At 42.1% G+C, this 17,270-nt stretch overlaps 1 protein-coding gene across 1 annotated transcript in view; it reads left to right on the top strand.

Annotated features, from left to right (window-relative positions):
• LOC109874064 (kinase suppressor of Ras 2) overlaps positions 1–16,114 on the top strand; it is an 81,137-nt gene extending 65,023 nt beyond the window's left edge. The window contains exons 14-17 of the mRNA XM_031815671.1: positions 5,717–5,850; positions 12,178–12,312; positions 14,878–15,007; positions 15,890–16,114. Coding sequence (XP_031671531.1) covers positions 5,717–5,850; positions 12,178–12,312; positions 14,878–15,007; positions 15,890–16,036 — 546 coding nt within the window. The 3' untranslated portion in view covers positions 16,037–16,114. The remainder of the gene's footprint in view (positions 1–5,716; positions 5,851–12,177; positions 12,313–14,877; positions 15,008–15,889) is intronic.
• The last annotated feature ends 1,156 nt before the right edge of the window (positions 16,115–17,270 follow it).

Raw genomic sequence — 17,270 nt, 5'->3', positions numbered from 1 at the left:
AAATACAGATAAGAAATAAAAGTAACAAGTAATTGAAGAGCAGCAGTAAAATAACAATAGCGAGACTATATACAGGGGGGTAACGGTACATGGTCAATGGGGCACCGGTTAGTTGAGGTAATATGTACATGTAGATTGAGTTATTAAAGTGACTATGCATAAATGATGAGGGGAAATAGGCTTTGTCGTGCCCTCTTCACGACTGTCTTGGTGTGCTTGAACCATGTTAGTTTGTTGGTGATGTGGACACCAAGGAACTTGAAGCTCTCAACCTGCTCCTCTGCAGCACTGTCGATGAGAATGGTTGGTGTGCTCGGTCCTCTTTTTCCTGTAGTCCACAATCATCTCCTTTGTCTTGTTGCCCTGGCACCACATGACCAGGTCTCTGACCTGCTCCCTATAGGCTGTCTCATCGTTGTCGGTGATCAAGCCTACCACAGTCATTTAGGCAGGTTACCTTAGTGTCATCACTAAGGATCTGTTAGGATGGTATGCAAATTGGATTGGGTCTAGGGTTTCTGGGATGGTGTTTATGTGAGCCATGACCAGCCTTTCAAAGCACTCCATGACTACAGACGTGAGCGCTACGGGTCGGTAGTCATTTAGGCAGGTTAGCTTTGTGTTATTGGGCACAGAGACTATGGTGGTCTGCTTAAAACATGTTGATATTACAGACTCGGACAGGGAGAGGTTGAAAATGTCAGTGAAGACACTTGCCAGTTGTTCAGCACATGCTCGCAGTACACATCCTGGCAATCCATATGGCCCTGCTGCCTTGTGAATGTTGACCTGTTTAAAGGACTTAATCACATCGGCTGTGGAAAGCGTGATCCCACAGTCTTCCGGGAACAGCTGGTGCTCTCATGCATGTTTACGTGTTATTTTCCTCAAAGCGAGCATAGAAGTAGTTTACCTCATTTGGTAGGCTCATATCACTGGGCAGCTCTCGGCTGTGCTTCTCTTTGTAGTCTGTAATGGTTTGCAAGCCCTGCCACATCCGACGAGCGTCAGAGCCGGTGCAGTACAATTCGATCTTAGTCCTGTATTGATGCTTTGCCTGTTTGATGGTTCTTCCGGAGGGCATAGCAGGATTTCTTATAAGCTTCTGCGTTAGAATCCTGCTCCTAGCCTTTAGCTCAGTGCGGATGTTGCTTTTAATCCATGGCTTCTGGTTAGGGTTTGTACGAATGGTCACTGTGGGGATGACGACTTATTGATTAAGCCAATGACTGATGTGGTGTACTCCTCAATGCCATCGGAGGAATCCCGGAACATATTCCAGTCTGTGCTAGCAAAACAGTCCTGTAGCTTAGCATCTGCTTCATCTGACCACTTTTTTATTGATTGAGTCACTTGTGCTTCCTGCTTGAATTTTTTGCTTGTAATCAGGAATCAGGAGGATAGACTTATGGTCAGATTTACCAAATGGAGGGCAAGGGAGAGCTTTGTATGCGTCTCTGTGTGTGGAGTAAAGGTGGTCCAGAGTTTTTCCCCTCTGGTTGCACATTTAACATGGTGATAGAAATTTGCTAAAATGGATTTGTTTCCCTGCATGAAATTCCCCGGCTAATAGGAGTGCCGCCTCTGGGTGAAAGTTTTCTTGTTTGCTTATGGCGGAATTACAGCTCATTCAATGCTGTCTCAATGCCAGCCTCTGACTGTGGTGGTATGTAAACAGCTACGAAAAATACAGATGAAAACTCTCTAGGTAGATAGTGTGGTCTACAGCTTATCATGAGATACTCTAGCTCAAGAGTTCCTTAGATATCGTGCACCAGCTGTTATTTACAAAAAATACATAGTCTGCCGGTACAGCGTATAACCAGCCAGCTGTATGTTGATAGTGTCGTCGTTCAGCCTCAACTCCATAAAGCATAAGATATTACAGTTTTGAAGGTCCCGTTGGTAGTTTAATCTTGTCCGTAGGTCATCAATTTTATTCTCCAAAGATTGCTCGTTTGCATGCAGAATGGAAGGAAGTGGGGGGTTTATTCGATCGCCTACGAATTCTCAGAAGGCAGCCCGCCTTCTGGCCCCTTTTTCTCCGCCTCCTCTTCATGCAAATCACAGGGATCTGGGCCTGTTCCAGAGAAAGCAGTATATCATTCACGTCAGGTTTGTCAGACTCGTAAAAGGAATAAAAGGATTCTGCCAGTCCATGGTGAGTAATCGCAGTCCCTATGTCCAGAAGTTATTTTCGGTCATAAGAGACAGTAGCGGCAACATTATATACAAAATGAGTAAAAAAATAAGTTACAATCAACGCAAATAAACGAACAAAAAAACACAATCGGTTGGGGGCGTTTAAAACGTCTGCTTTCTTCTTCGGCGCCATTGGTCTTTCCTGAGCATGTCTGTGTCAACCAGGGAAAATGAATCCATAGTGCCTTTGCGTTGTAGGCTAGGGCACGTATCATCAGGTCTTTCTTGACTGATAACCAGCCCAATGTTTGTTATCTCATCTCTGAAATATGATACAAACTCATCACATTTAGATGGGGAAGAAGGTTCACATAGGTTTGCAGGGGTAAGATTTATCAGGCCATCAATGGTCAAGAAGAGCACTCTCAAATAATTTTAATTATTAGTGATCAAGTTAGAAATATTTGCCCGTCTGGCATTTATAATTGCATTGTTATACAGTGGGGCAAAAAAGTATTTAGTCAGCCACCAATTGTGCAAATTCTCCCACGTAAAAAGATGAGAGAGGCCTGTAATTTTCATCAAAGGTACACTTCAACAATGGCAGACAAAATGAGAGAAAAAAATCCAGAAAATCACATTGTAGGATTTTTTATGAATTTATTTGCAAATTATGGTGGAAAATAAGTATTTGGTCACCTACAAACAAGCAAGATTTCTGGCTCTCACAGACCTGTAACTTCTTCTTTAAGAGGCTCCTCTGTCCTCCACTCGTTACCTGTATTAATGGCACCTGTTTGAACTTGTTATCAGTATAAAAAACACCTGTCCACAACCTCAAACAGTCACACTCCAAACTCCACTATAGCCAAGACCAAAAACAAAGACCAGAAACAAAATTGTAGACCTGCACCAGGCTGGGAAGACTGAATCTCAATAGGTAAGCAGCTTGGTTTGAAGAAATCAACTGTGGGAGCAATTATTAGGAAATGGAAGACATACAAGACCACTGATAATCTCCCTCGATCTGGGGCTCCATGCAAGATCTCACCCCTAGTGACCTAGTGAATGACCTGCAGAGAGCTGGGACCAAAGTAACAAAGCCTACCATCAGTAACACACTACACCGCCAGGGACTCAAATCCTGCAGTGCCAGACGTGTCCCCCTGCTTAAGCCAGTACATGTCCAGGCCCGTCTGAAGTTTGCTAGAGAGCATTTGGATGATCCAGAAGAAGATTGGGAGAATGTCATAGGGTCAGATGAAACCAAAATAGAACTTTTTGGTAAAAACTCAACTCGTCGTGTTTGGAGGGCAAAGAATGCTGAGTTGCATCCAAAGAACACCATACCTACTGTGAAGCATGGGGGTGGAAACATCATGCTTTGGGGCTGTTTTTCTGAAAAGTGACCAGGACGACTGATCCGTGTAAAGGAAAGAATGAATGGGGCCATGTATCGTGAGATTTTGAGTGAAAACCTCCTTCCATCAGCAAGGGCATTGAAGATGAAACGTGGCTGGGTCTTTCAGCATGACAATGATCCCAAACACACCGACCGGGCAACGAAGGAGTGGCTTCGTAAGAAGCATTTCAAGGTCCTGGAGTGGCCTAGCCAGTCTCCAGATCTCAACCCCATAGAAAATCTTTGGAGGGAGTTGAAAGTCCGTGTTGCCCAGCAACAGCCCCAAAACATCACTGCTCTAGAGGAGATCTGCATGGAGGAATGGGCCAAAATACCAGCAACAGTGTGTGAAAACCCTGTGAAGACTTACAGAAAACGTTTGACCTCTGTCATTACCAACAAAGGGTATATAACAAAGTATTGAGATAAACTTTTGTTATTGACCAAATACTTATTTTCCACCATAATTTGCAAATAAATACATTTAAAATCCTACAATGTGATTTTTTTTTCTCATTTTGTCTGTCATAGTTGAAGTGTACCTATGATGAAAAATACAGGCCTCTCTCATCTTTTTAAGTGGGAGAACTTGCGCAATTGATGGCTGACTAAATACTTTTTTGTCCCACTGTATATGCCAAGTTGCTCTCTCAGAATATCGTAATGGACCTGCAACTTTTACTTTTTCCTCTTCCGCTCTGCCTTTCTGCAGTTTCTCTTTAATATATTAGTTTCCTCACTCATCCAATGGGCTCTCCGTTTGGATGTGGCCTTTTTCATCTTTATTGGAGCTATGGCATCAATGGTTGTCTTTAATTTGCTATTAAAGTTATCAACTAAATCATCACAAAAGGACGGCAGAATAGGTGATGGAGTATTGCTCATACACTCAACAAAAATCTGTAGCAACTTCAGAGGTAAGATAGCATTTCTTAATAATGTGTTCAGTATTACCCTGTGCTATGGGCAACAAGGTATTACAAATACACAGTGGTGATCAGATACAGTAACATCAACAATAGAGGATATGTCAATAGAAAGGCCCTTTGGTAATAATCAGGTCCAGAGCATGGCCGTGGTTATGGGTGGGCCCAGTAACATGTTGGATGAAGTCCAAAGAGCTCAAAATATTCCGAAATTCAATGGCCTTGGAGTCAGTCTCCTTGTCAACATGAATATTAAAATCACCCAACACAATGATTTTATCATAGTTCTCAAGGACAATAGACAATAGTTCAGAGAAATCAGTAAAGAAAGTAGGGCAGTGCTTTGGTGGCCTATACAAGGTACTGGTGGATGACATTTAAACAGTATAGCACGATGCTCAAAAGACCCAAAGTCGCCAAATGAAATGTCCTTACAGCTGAGAGCATTAGTAATAATAGGCTGTCCCCCCACCCTTTTTCCCTTTTCTGATAGAGTATGAAAAGCTGTCGTCCGGGGGGAGGCTTTGAAAAAAGCGACACTACAGTCTGAAGACAGCCATGTTTCCGTGAGAAACATGCAATCAACTTTGCGCTTAGTAATGAGGTCATTCACACGAAAGATTTTGCTATGGATTGCTCTAACATTTAAAAGTGTCTGGGACATCTGCCTAGAGATAACCAATTGAATAACAACCAATTATTAACATCTCCAATCTATCAGAATGGTAGGAGATGACAGTTTGTATAAACTCATTAGAAGGCAGAGTTAAAGGAACATAAATTAGATTACTTACAATAACCATAGCTGAGACATGGATTGTGTATGTGTGACATCCTGCTAACTTGACACAACGGTGGGAAGCATTGGAGCCAACATGGGCATCCCTGTGGAACGCTTTCGACACCTTGTAGAGTCCATGCCGCGACTAATTGAGGCTGTTCTGAGGGCAAAATGGGGGGAGGGGTGCAACTAAATGTTAGGAAGGTGTTCCTAATGATTGGTATATTCAGTTTATATGGTTTATAGGTAACATCATGAATAGTGTTTCAACGTTATCTGTAGCACAGCATGGTCAATACATGTCATAGAGACTGGGGTTGGAATGAGATCAATCAAGCAACTTCAGTCAGGTTTATTGTGACATTGGTCACAAAATGCTTTACAGTGACTCAACCTAGACTCCTATGAGTTATATTGTTTGTTTGTGTTTGTTTGTTTATTTGTTTGTGTTTGTATTGTTTTAAGGGGATGGGCTATCTCCATGCCAAGGGGATCCTACACAAGGATATGAAGTCCAAGAATGTCTTCTACGACAATGGCAAAGTGGTCATCACCGACTTCGGACTTTTCACCATATCTGGGGTTCTGCAAGCTGGCAGGTGCGTAGCTACTGTTTTACTCAATTTATTAATTTTTTGGGTTCAACTAAGGTCTCCCTCAGAAAAGTGATTCTTTGTCTGAAGGGACTTCCTGGTTAAAAAAAAGGATACATAGAAAACAAAAATAAAACATCAGCGCTAAACCACACAGGGAGGCGCATCGTTAGTAACCCCTACTGTTGTGACAGTTATTATATTGCAGTGATGATTATACTCTTTAGTGGAAAATTATATGGATTGGTGCTAATCTCTTTTTTTTTTTTATTCTCCCTGAGAGTGATTCAAGTCTATCTTGGCTGCTACCGCTGTGCTGAAATGACTGCTCACTGACATGGCTTCTCCCTGGAATGCTAACAGCCACAACTTTCACACAGCAAGGAATACTAATCCAACTTAGACATAAAACTATATAAGCAGCAAGGAAATGTAATAAATCTTTGATCTAGAAATGGAGCAACTCAACAGGTTATCAACGTGTTGTGTGTGTGTGTGTGTGCATGCTTTTGTGTGTGTGTGTGTGTGGGTGTTTTGTTCTCTATGCAGTAAGTTTATGTGTCTATAGATTTTGATTAACATGTATGTTTAGATAACTGCTATAATCGACTGGATCTGATTTGTCATAATGGATTTTTGTATTTATTTAATTGCGACATTAATTAAAAATATCTAGCAGTAGGTGTGAGATGCTTTCCAGCTAATGAATGTGAGAGGATAACACATGCTTTGTGCTACTAATTATTATAATCAAAAAAGATGTTGATTATATAACTGACTTGCATAGTGTGTTTTCAACAAGTTCGCACAACACAGTTTAACCCTGGGGTTGCGGAGGAGTGCATTGCATCACCATGGATGGAAGAGTATAGGTGATGAACAATAGTTGTTTATGTAAAATGAAGATGGATGGTTTCATAATGGCATTCTTATCAGCTCATTAAAACCATAAGCCTCTTTCAAACTAGATGCTGAGGAGTTGCTGTAGACAGACAGTTATGCAATGCATTGAAATGATGCAACATGCACCTAGATCTTATCCTGTCTATTGTTCGTTCCCAGTGTAGCTAGCTCCCATTTTAGGTTTGCTGTGAAATCAATACTTCGTATAGTGAACATCTCCCACGACTAGACACAAGCAGAGAGCCATAGAGCATTGTGTGTATGGACAAAGGCAGACTAAGAATTCTAAAGATTCTAAAATAACATTTAATGATTCTAAGATTTGTAAAGACTTGAATCACTCTGCCCATTGTGTTAGGATGGTTTTCAGGAACTGTTGGTACCGCAATGCAGAACAAAAAGAGTATTTCCTCTTGTGCTAGTTGACTTGCAGTGTACAGTCGTGGCCAAAAGGTTTGAGAATGACACAAATATTAATTTTCATAAAGTCTGCTGCCTCAGTTTGTATATTTGCATATACTCCAGAATGTTATGAAGAGTGATCAGATTAATTGCAATAAATTGCAACGTCCCTGTTTGCCATGCAAATGAACTGAATCCCCCCAAAACATTTCCACTGCATTTCAGCCATGCCACAAAAGAAACAGCTGACATCATGTCAGTGATTCTCTCGTTAACACAGGTGTGAGTGTTGACAAGGACAAGGCTGGAGATCACCCTTTCATGCTGATTGAGTTCGAATAACAGACTGGAAGCTTCAAAAGGAGGGTGGTGCTTGGAATCATTGTTCTTCCTCTGTGAACCATGGTTACCTGCAAGAAAACATGTGCCGTCATCATTGCTTTGCACAAAAAGGGCTTCACAGCCAAGCATATTGCTACCAGTAAGATAGCACCTAAATCAACCATTTATCGGATCATCAAAAACTTCAAGGAGAGCGGTTCAATTGTTGTGAAGAAGGCTTCAGGGCGCCCAAGAAAGTCCAGCAAGCGCCAGGACCATCTCGTAAAGTTGATTCAGCTGCAGGATTGGGACACCACCAGTACAGAGCTTGCTCAGGAACGGCAGCAGGAAGGTGTGAGTGCATCTGCATGCACAGTGAGGCAAAGACTTTTGAAGGATGGCCTGGTGTCAAGAAGGGCAGCAAAGAAGCCACTTCTCTCCAGGAAAAACATCAGGGACAGACTGATATTCTGCAAAAGATACAGGGATTGGACTGCTGAGGACTGGGGTAAAGTCATTTTCTCTGATGAATCCCCTTTCCGATTGTTTGGAGCATCCGGAAAAAATCTTGTCTGGAGAAGACACGCGCTACCATCAGGCCTGTGTCATGCCAACAGTAAAGCATCCTGAGATGGGGTTGCTTCTCAGCCAAGGGAGTGGGCTCACTCACAATTTTGCCTAAGAATACACCCATGAATAAATAATGGTACCAACACATCCTCCGAGAGCAACTTCTCCCAACCATCCAGGAACAGTTGGGTGACGAACAATGCCTTTTCCAGCATGATGGTGCACCTTGCCATAAGGCAAAAGTGATAACTAAGTGGCTCGGGGAACAAAACATCGATATTTTGGGTCCATGGCCAGGAAACTCCCCAGACCTAAATCCCATTGAGAACTTGTGGTCAATCCTCAAGAGGCAGGTGGACAAACAAAACCCCACAAATTCTGACAAACTCCAAGCATTGATAATGCAAGAATGGGCTGCCATCAGTCAGGATGTGACCCAGAAGTTAATTGACAGCATGCCAGGGCGGATTGTAGAGGTCTTGAAAAAGAAGGGTCAACGCTGCAAATATTGACTCTTTGCATCATCTTCATGTAATTGTCAATAAAACTCTTTGACACTTATGAAATGCTTGTAATTATACTTCAGTATTCCATAGTAACATCTGACAAAAATATCTAAAGACACTGAAGCAGCAAACTTTGTGGAAATTAATATTTGTATCTTTGTCAAAACTTTTGGCCACGACTGTAGAATGTTTTCAATAGCCTCTATGAAAACACTGCCTGTTAATGCTCACAATGGCCACAATAGGGCCTACAGTTTTTCCGGTTATCGTTTGACGTTCTTGGCATCTCTTAGTTGATAAGAAAGCAAAAAAACATGTTTTTGTTGCTGTTTTTAGATGGTACACCCGCTTCTTACTGCACACTCATTGGACCTTTTGTATTGTCATAAATACCCAGAACCCTCTCCTTTCAAAGTTAAATACATTTCTGAGAACAGATATCTTGGTGTGACGTGGGTAGCATCACTCGAGCCTCAGTCAGTTCCGCGACTCGTTTGTGTTGTTATTTATTTATTTCTGCCTAAATGTTATAATTGGACGGCAAAATGGCTAGCTAATTAGTAGGTCTGACAGAATGACAAGACAAGCATTTATTGACCGCCCCACTCTGAGCAGGAACGTTATGTTCAATTCAATTCAATGAACTTCATCATCTGAATAACATGGCTGTTTGCCATAGCAGAGGAGGGGAGAGCATTGAGAAGATGTACAAACAATCATGCCCCTGAATATTATCCTGCATACACTGAGTGTACAAAACATTAGGAACACCTTCCTAATATTGAGTTGCACTCCTTTTCGCCCTCAGAACAGTCTCGATTTGTCAGGGCATGGACCCTACAAGGTGTTGAAAGCGTTGCACAGGGATACTGGCCCATGTTGACTCCAATGCTTCCCACAGTTGTGTAAAGTTGGCTGGATGTCCTTTGGATGGTGGACCATTCTTGATACACATGGGAAACTGTTGAGCATGTAAAACCAGCAGCGTTGCATTTCTTGACACAAAACGGTGCGCCTGGCACCTACTACCATACCCTGTTCAAAGGCACTTAAATCTCTTGCCTTGCCCATTCATCGTCTTAATGGCATACATACAGTGCATTCAGACCCCTTGACTTTTTCTACATTTTGTTATGTTACACCGGTATTCTATAAAATTGATTAAATTACATTTTTTACTCATCAATCTACACACAATAAATACCCCATAATGATCAAGTGAAAATAGTTTATTTAAAAAAAAAAAAAAAACTGAAATACCTCATTTACATAAGTATTCAGACCCTTTGCTATGAGACTCAAAATTGAGCTTAGGTGCATCATGTTTCCATTGATCATCCTTGAGATGTTTCTACAACTTGATTTGAGTCCACCTAATTCCTTGGACATTATTTGGAAAGGCACACACCTGTCTATATAAGGTCCCACACTTGACAGTGCATGTCAGAGCAAAAACAATTGTCCGTAGAGCTCATAGACGGGATTGTGTCGAGGCACCGATCTGGGGAACGGTACCAAAACATTTCTGCAGCATTGAAGGTCCCCAAGAACAGTGGCCTCCATCATTCTTAAATGGAAGAAGTTTGGAAGAACCAAGACTCTTCCTAGATCTGGCCGCCCAGCAAAACTTAGCAATCGAGGGAGAAGGGCCTTGGTTAGGGAGGTGACCAAGAACCCGATGTTCACTCTGATAGAGCTCCGGAGTTCCTCTGTGGAGATGGGAGAACCGTCCTGCAGCACTCCACCAATCAGGCCTTTATGGTAGAGTGGCCAGACGGAAGCCCACCTGGAGTGTGCCAAAAGGCTCCTAAAGGATTCTCAGACCATGAGAAACAAGATTCTCTGGTCTGATGAAACCAAGATTTAACTCTGTGGCCTGAGTGCCAAGCGACACTTCTGGAGGAAACCTGGCACCATACCTGGCGATATGACGATAGATATCGTGTGACAATAGAAAAATATCTATCGTTTCATATTATGCTGTATCTTTTATTTTGTTGTGTCGCAAATCACGCTTTTACGTCAATATTTTTTGTCAATTGGATAACGCTTTGTGTTCTTCCACACGTGCCATGGCAGAGTCATGCTGTGAGGATGTTTTTCAGTGGCAGGGACTGGGAGACTAGTCAGGGTCAAGGGAAAGATGAACCGAGCAAAGTACAGAGAGATCCTTGATGAAAACCTGCCCCAGAGTGCTCAGGACCTCAGACTGGGCCCTAAGCACACAGCCAAAACAACGCAGGAGTGGCTTCGGGATAAGTCTCTAAATATGCTTGAGTGGCCCGGCCAGAACCCAGACTTGAACCTGATCGAACATCTCTGTAGAGAGCTGAAAATAGCTGTGCAGCAACGCTACCCATGCAACCTGACAGAGCTTGAGAGGATCTGCAGAGAAGAATGGAAGAAACTCCCCAAATACAGGTGTGCCAAGCTTGTAGCGTCATACCAAAGAAGACTTGAGGCTGTAGTCGCTGCCAAAGGTGCTTCAACAAAGTACTGAGTAAAGGGTCGGAATACTTATGTAATTTCTAAAACCCTGTTTTTGCTTTATCATTATGAGGTATTGTGTGTAGATTGATGAGGGGCAAGAAATTATTTAATACATTTTAGAATAAGGATGTAACGTAACAAAATGTGGAAAAAGTCAAAGGGTCTGAATACTTTCTGATTGCACTGTACACAATCCACGTCTCAATTGTCTCAAGGCTTAACAATCCTTCTTTAACCTGTCTCCTCCCATTCATCTACACTGATTGAAGTTGATTTAACAAGTGACATCAATAAAGGATCATAGCTTCACATGGTCTCAGCTGGTCAGCCTATGTCATGGAAGAGCAGGTGTTCATAATGTTTTATACACTCAGTGTATATCTCCATTATAGAATAGAGAACATAATAGAATAGATAGAGTTATAATAGAATAGAATAGACATTAGAGTTAGAATATAATCAGATTCAATTGGGAGTTAAATTAAACCATCGGCTTTATGACTCAACGGATTGTTAACTGTCATCATGACAATACTGTTACTATGAATACTCATGGGCTAGACTAGACAGATACAGTACCATTGGATGAACATACCCACACCAGTTCTCTACTGTGCTGTGTTAGAGAGCTGGCAGTGTGCCTGTCTATCTGAGTAAGCACTCAGGATGCATTTTGAAGTAGTTGTGAATAGAGGGAGAGAGACAGCAAGAGGGAGGGAGAGAGATCGAGAGAGGGAGATAGGCAGTTTGGAACATAGTGAAGACAGAGTGGAGAGGCTGACTGAGTCATCAGGAATTAGAATTTCTAATGGGGTTTGATTGCATCCAGGATTTTTCAGTCAGGACTAACGGGTGAGGAAGGAAAGGACAGATTCAACCTTGAGACAAAATGCTGCTTTAATTCCATTCAAAGTTTTTCCAGTGTTTGAATGAACTATAAGCAGTTACTCTGTATTTAGATCAAAATGACATGGCACAAAAATGTTTAAACATTTGACTACAACTTCTGTGGAGGGATGAAATGTGGAAATCCTGAACAATTAGAAAAGGAAAATGGCCGTCCTAAACGTTGAGATAAATATGAAAAATCACCACACACCACATCACAGAATTCAGACTGTGTCCTGTCTCTTTTCTGTAGCCGTAGAGAGGACAAACTGAGAATCCCCAGTGGATGGCTTTGTCACCTGGCCCCTGAAATAGTCTCTCAGCTCTCCCCTGAAACAGAGGAGGACAAGCTGCCTTTCTCCAAACAGTCAGATGTCTTTGCTTTCGGGTGAGTACAGCTACATCTCAAATGGCACACTATTCCCTATTTAGTGTACTACTCTTGACCAGGGCCCATAGCTCTTCTCTTTGTTCTGAGGAGTGTTTTAGGGGCCTCTTTACTCTGATGGTTTTTCCAGTCTCTGTCTTGTTTCCATTGGATTTTCAAGCCTGATTTTATTGAATTGAATTCATTTGAATCAACGTTATCCCACAAGGGGAAATTTGATTTGACACCAGCAAGACACATATTATAATGTTTTGTGTTGAGTTTTTGTAGGTCCTAATCCATCTCCTGGCCCCTCCTTGGATTTTGTGTTAAATTAAATTCTCTACAACAAAGCTTTCTTAGTGTCCAACAAGCTTTCTCTATCCTTAACCTTGTTCTGAACACCTCCAAAACAAAGATCATGTGGTTTGGTAAGAAGAATGCCCCTCTCCCCACAGGTGGGATTACTACCTCTGAGGGTTTAGAGCTTGACCTCATACAAGTACTGGAGAATGGGAGTATGGCAAGACAGTACACTGTCCTTCTCTCAGCACATATCAAAGCTGCAGGCTAAAGTTAAATCTAGACTTGGTTTCCTCTAGCGTAATTTCTCCTCTTTCACCCCAGCTGCCAAACTAACCCTGATTCAGATGACCATCCTACCCGTGCTAGATTACGGAGACATAATTTATAGATCGGCAGGTAAGGGTGCTCTCAAGAGGCTAGATGTTCTCAGTCGGCCATCAGATTTGCCACCAATGCTCCTTATAAGACACATCACTGCGTTCTATTCTCCTCTGTAAACGGGTCATCTCTGTATACCCGTCGCAAGACACACTGTTTGATGCTTCTTTATAAAACCCTCCCAGGAGTCTTTCCTCCCCCTATCTGAGATATCTACTGCCACCCTCATCCTCCACATACAATGGCAGTCACATTCAGTTAAAGGTCCCCAAATCACACACATTCCTGGGTCGCTCCTCTCTTCAGTTCGCTGCAGTTAGCGACTGGAACGAGCTGCAACAAACACTCAAACTGGACAGTTTTATCTCAATCTCTTCATTCAAAGACTCAATCATGGACACTCTTACTGACAGTTGTGGCTGCTTTGCGTGATGTATTGTTGTCTCTGCCTTCTTGCCCTTTGCGCTGTTGTCTGTGCCCAATAATATTTGTACCATGTTTTGTGTTGCTACCATGCTGTGTTGTCATGTGTTGCTGCCTTGCTATGTTGATGTCTTAGGTCTCTCTTTATGTAGTGTTGTGTTGTCTCTCTTGTTGTGATGTGTGTTTTGTCCTATATTTAATATATACTGTATATATTTTAAATCCCAGCCCCCGTCCCCACAGGAGGCCTTTTGCCTTTTGGTAGAACAAATAAGAATTTGTTCTTAACTGACTTTCCTAGTTAAATAAAGTTAAAGTTAAATAAAGTTAAAGTGAAATAAAAATCCATCTTCCCTCCCAAATCATGTATGGAATGGTTATAATAACCAAGCCCAGGAGTCTTTCCAGGCCACCTGTCTGACCAGGAACAACTCTGTTATCCTAGTTATAACACTCCATGTTATAACTATGCTTCAGGTTCTTAACTGACTTGCCTAGTTAAATAAAGTTAAAGTTAAATAAAGTTAAAGTGAAATAAAAATCCATCTTCCCTCCCAAATCATGTATGGAATGGTTATAATAACCAAGCCCAGGAGTCTTTCCAGGCCACCTGTCTGACCAGGAACAACTCTGTTATCCTAGTTATAACACTCCATGCTTCAGGTCAGCCTTTCCATTTATGTTTTTTTTTTAATCTTCTGTGATCGTCACAGATGCAATTGCGTGGATGGACCCTGCTCTGTTGACTCCTAACACAATTGCATTTTCAGATGCCCTCCCATATGGAGGGACTGTCACTGAATCAGTCTGAGGGGACGGATGCAGCATTCACACACGCTGGATGATTCCCAAATGGCACCCTATTCCCTATATAGACCAGAGCCCTATGCGAATAAAGGGAATAGGGTGCCATTTGGGATGCATCCACTGTCCAGCTGGTCTGTTGGTGCCTTAGTGTTACCTAGAGGTGACCCCTGAAGCTGTTTTGCATATTCAACAATCCTCCATGTGTTTTTCTGTCTTGGCCGAATGCTATTTTTATGCTACTCAAACCCGGTCGTTGACATGGCAGTGGAAAAAATGGCTGCTCATAATGCTAAGAGAGGATGCTGTGACGGTGTTGATGACGTATGACTATGTGTTAATGGACTGTTTATCAGATCATTTACATCTAACAGGTTTGATATAAAGTTAGTTCCTCAGCATTAAAGGGCTGTTTCTTTAAGAAAAGGCAAACTTGTGGTCTGTCTGTCAGACTCATTGTGGGGGCTTCTGGAGCTTTTAAATGGATGTTCTCTGAGCGGGTGCTGGATATATTTTTTTTTAAAGAGACGCGGCAACCCCACATGGTATGCTACCATGTGGATTTATCTGTTACAAAGTTAAATGCACAATGCCATCATTTCCATTTTGTAAACCATGGGATATTTCATACATCCACTCCAACTGACACCCCCCCCCCCCGTACTGTCCCTGCAGCACTATCTGGTATGAGTTGCATGCACGTGAGTGGCCTTACAAGAACCAGCCAGCAGAGGTTATCATCTGGCAGGTGGGCAGTGGGATGAAGCCCAACCTCACACAGATCGGCATGGGCAAAGAGATATCGGTGAGTGTTCCTCATACACGGTAAACTGGTTGTACCACACTTCAGGTAGAAGTCGCTCACTAGTTGTATGTGTACATATTGTATGTCTATGGGCAAAGGGTTATCGCTGAGTGGTGTTCTTCGTAATACTGCACTGTTGACTGTTTTTCTTCACAGAGCGAAGCTCCACACCTGGTTGTGTTTATGTGTGATCTGCATACTTGTTTATTTGTATTTATTATGGATCCCCATTAGCTGCTGCCAAAGCAGCAGCTACTCTTCCTGGTGTCCAGCAAAATTAAGGCAGTTTATACAATAAAATTTAAAAAATCTATACATTCACAGATTTAACAACACGCTGTGCCCTCAGACCCCTACTTCACCACTACTACATACGTAGCTATAGTACTAAATCTATGTGTATGTATAGTGTGTGTGTGTGTGTGTGTGTGTGTGTGTGTGTGTGTGTGTGTGTGTGTGTGTGTGTGTGTGTGTGTGTGTGTGTGTGTGTGTGTGTGTGTGTGTGTGTGTGTGTGTGTGTGTGTGTGTGTGTGTGTGTGTGTGCATGTGTCTCTGGCAATGTTTGTGTTGCTTATTATTTCCCAGGTGTTCAGAATGAGCATCTTCATTCCTGGAATGTTCTTGGAATAAGACTAAATTATCAGGTGCACCTGTCTAGGCAGTCTGGGATGTTTTTGAGTTTTCTGTTGGCTGTTGTTTAGTTATTTGTGTTTTCTGAACCACTCCACACAAGAAGTTCTCTCACAGTGAAGAATACAGTTATCTGAATCAGGTGGCATTCATAATTTTGTCCAGTTACACTTGTGGCTCTTTCGCTCCAGTGTTTCCTTTATATACCTGGGTCTCTAAAGGGGAGTCTGTTCTGTCTCTTTCTCTCTCCAGGACATCCTGCTCTTTTGCTGGGCATTCGAGCAGGATGAAAGGCCCAGCTTCTCCAAGCTGGTGGATCTGCTGGAAAAGTTGCCAAAACGGAACCGTCGCCTTTCCCACCCAGGGCACTTCTGGAAGTCAGCTGAGTATGTCAAATGAGATAGACGCTAAACAACAACAACTTTTACTACTACAATACCTACCACTCACAAAACCACAACTCCCTTAGAGTGCACTGAATCCAAATACCAATCAATGAGTAAAACTGTCTAGACTTCAGTATGTATCCTCATGGAGTGTGTGTGTGTGTGTGTGTGTGTGTGTGTGTGTGTGTGTGTGTGTGTGTGTGTGTGTGTGTGTGTGTGTGTGTGTGTGTGTGTGTGTGTGTGTGCGCGTGCGCGTGCGTGTGCGTGTGCGTGTGTGTGTGTGTGTGTGTGTAAGAATAGGTGCAGTTGACCAAGACCCCCTGAATCTAGACTTCTCAACATCCTCTGAAATCACATTTTTGGTTTATTGTTTAATCACATGGAAAATATGTTTTATTTGATTACTCGAATGACCTGTTCAGTTTGTTTGTTAGCTTATTTATTTTGGAATGTCTTTTTCTCAATGTCATGTTTTTTTCGTGTTTTGAACCACTTAATTATCTATGGAAAATTCATTTTTATGAACAAATGTGTGTTTTGTGTTTTCTTTTCAGAACAAAATTGTTTTTATAGTGAAAGTAATTATTTTACGAATTTTGAAATGTACATTTTTAAGTCATTGTCTTGCCATTTCCCTTGTATGTCAACTGTCTCTGTCATGTGTTTGACCCTGGTTACCTCATGGTCTCTCATGTGTTTGACCCTGGTTACCTCATGGTCTCTCATGTATTTGACCCTGGTTACCTCATGGTCTCTCATGTGTTTGACCCTGGTTACCTCATGGTCTCTCATGTGTTTGACCCTGGTTACCTCATGGTCTCTCATGTGTTTGACCCTGGTTACCTCATGGTCTCTCATGTGTTTGACCCTGGTTACCTCATGGTCTCTCATGTGTTTGACCCTGGTTACCTCATGGTCTCTCATGTGTTTGACCCTGGTTACCTCATGGTCTCTCATGTGTGAATGTCTACATGTTTGTGTTTTCTACGTTTGTCTCAAAGCTTTATCTTATAGTCATTATTTATTATTGAATGTGATCACTCCTGCCAAGTGTAGGGCTGGATGATGGTACAGTACCTTAGTAGGAAACTGTTCTCCAATTGGCCTGTGCTTTGATTATCGGCTGTGAACACTGTTGAGCATGCATCAAAAATGGCATCCTGTTCCATACATAGTGCGCTACTAAGGTCAAAAGTAGTGCACTAGATAGGGAATGGAATGTGAGATGTTTAAACAAGAGCCTTTTT

This window comes from Oncorhynchus kisutch, linkage group LG3, assembly GCF_002021735.2.
Source record: "Oncorhynchus kisutch isolate 150728-3 linkage group LG3, Okis_V2, whole genome shotgun sequence".
Classification (NCBI taxonomy): Eukaryota; Metazoa; Chordata; class Actinopteri; order Salmoniformes; family Salmonidae; genus Oncorhynchus; species Oncorhynchus kisutch.
The sequence above is the reverse complement of the archived record's forward strand: the minus strand, read 5'-3'. Positions and strand labels throughout refer to the sequence as shown.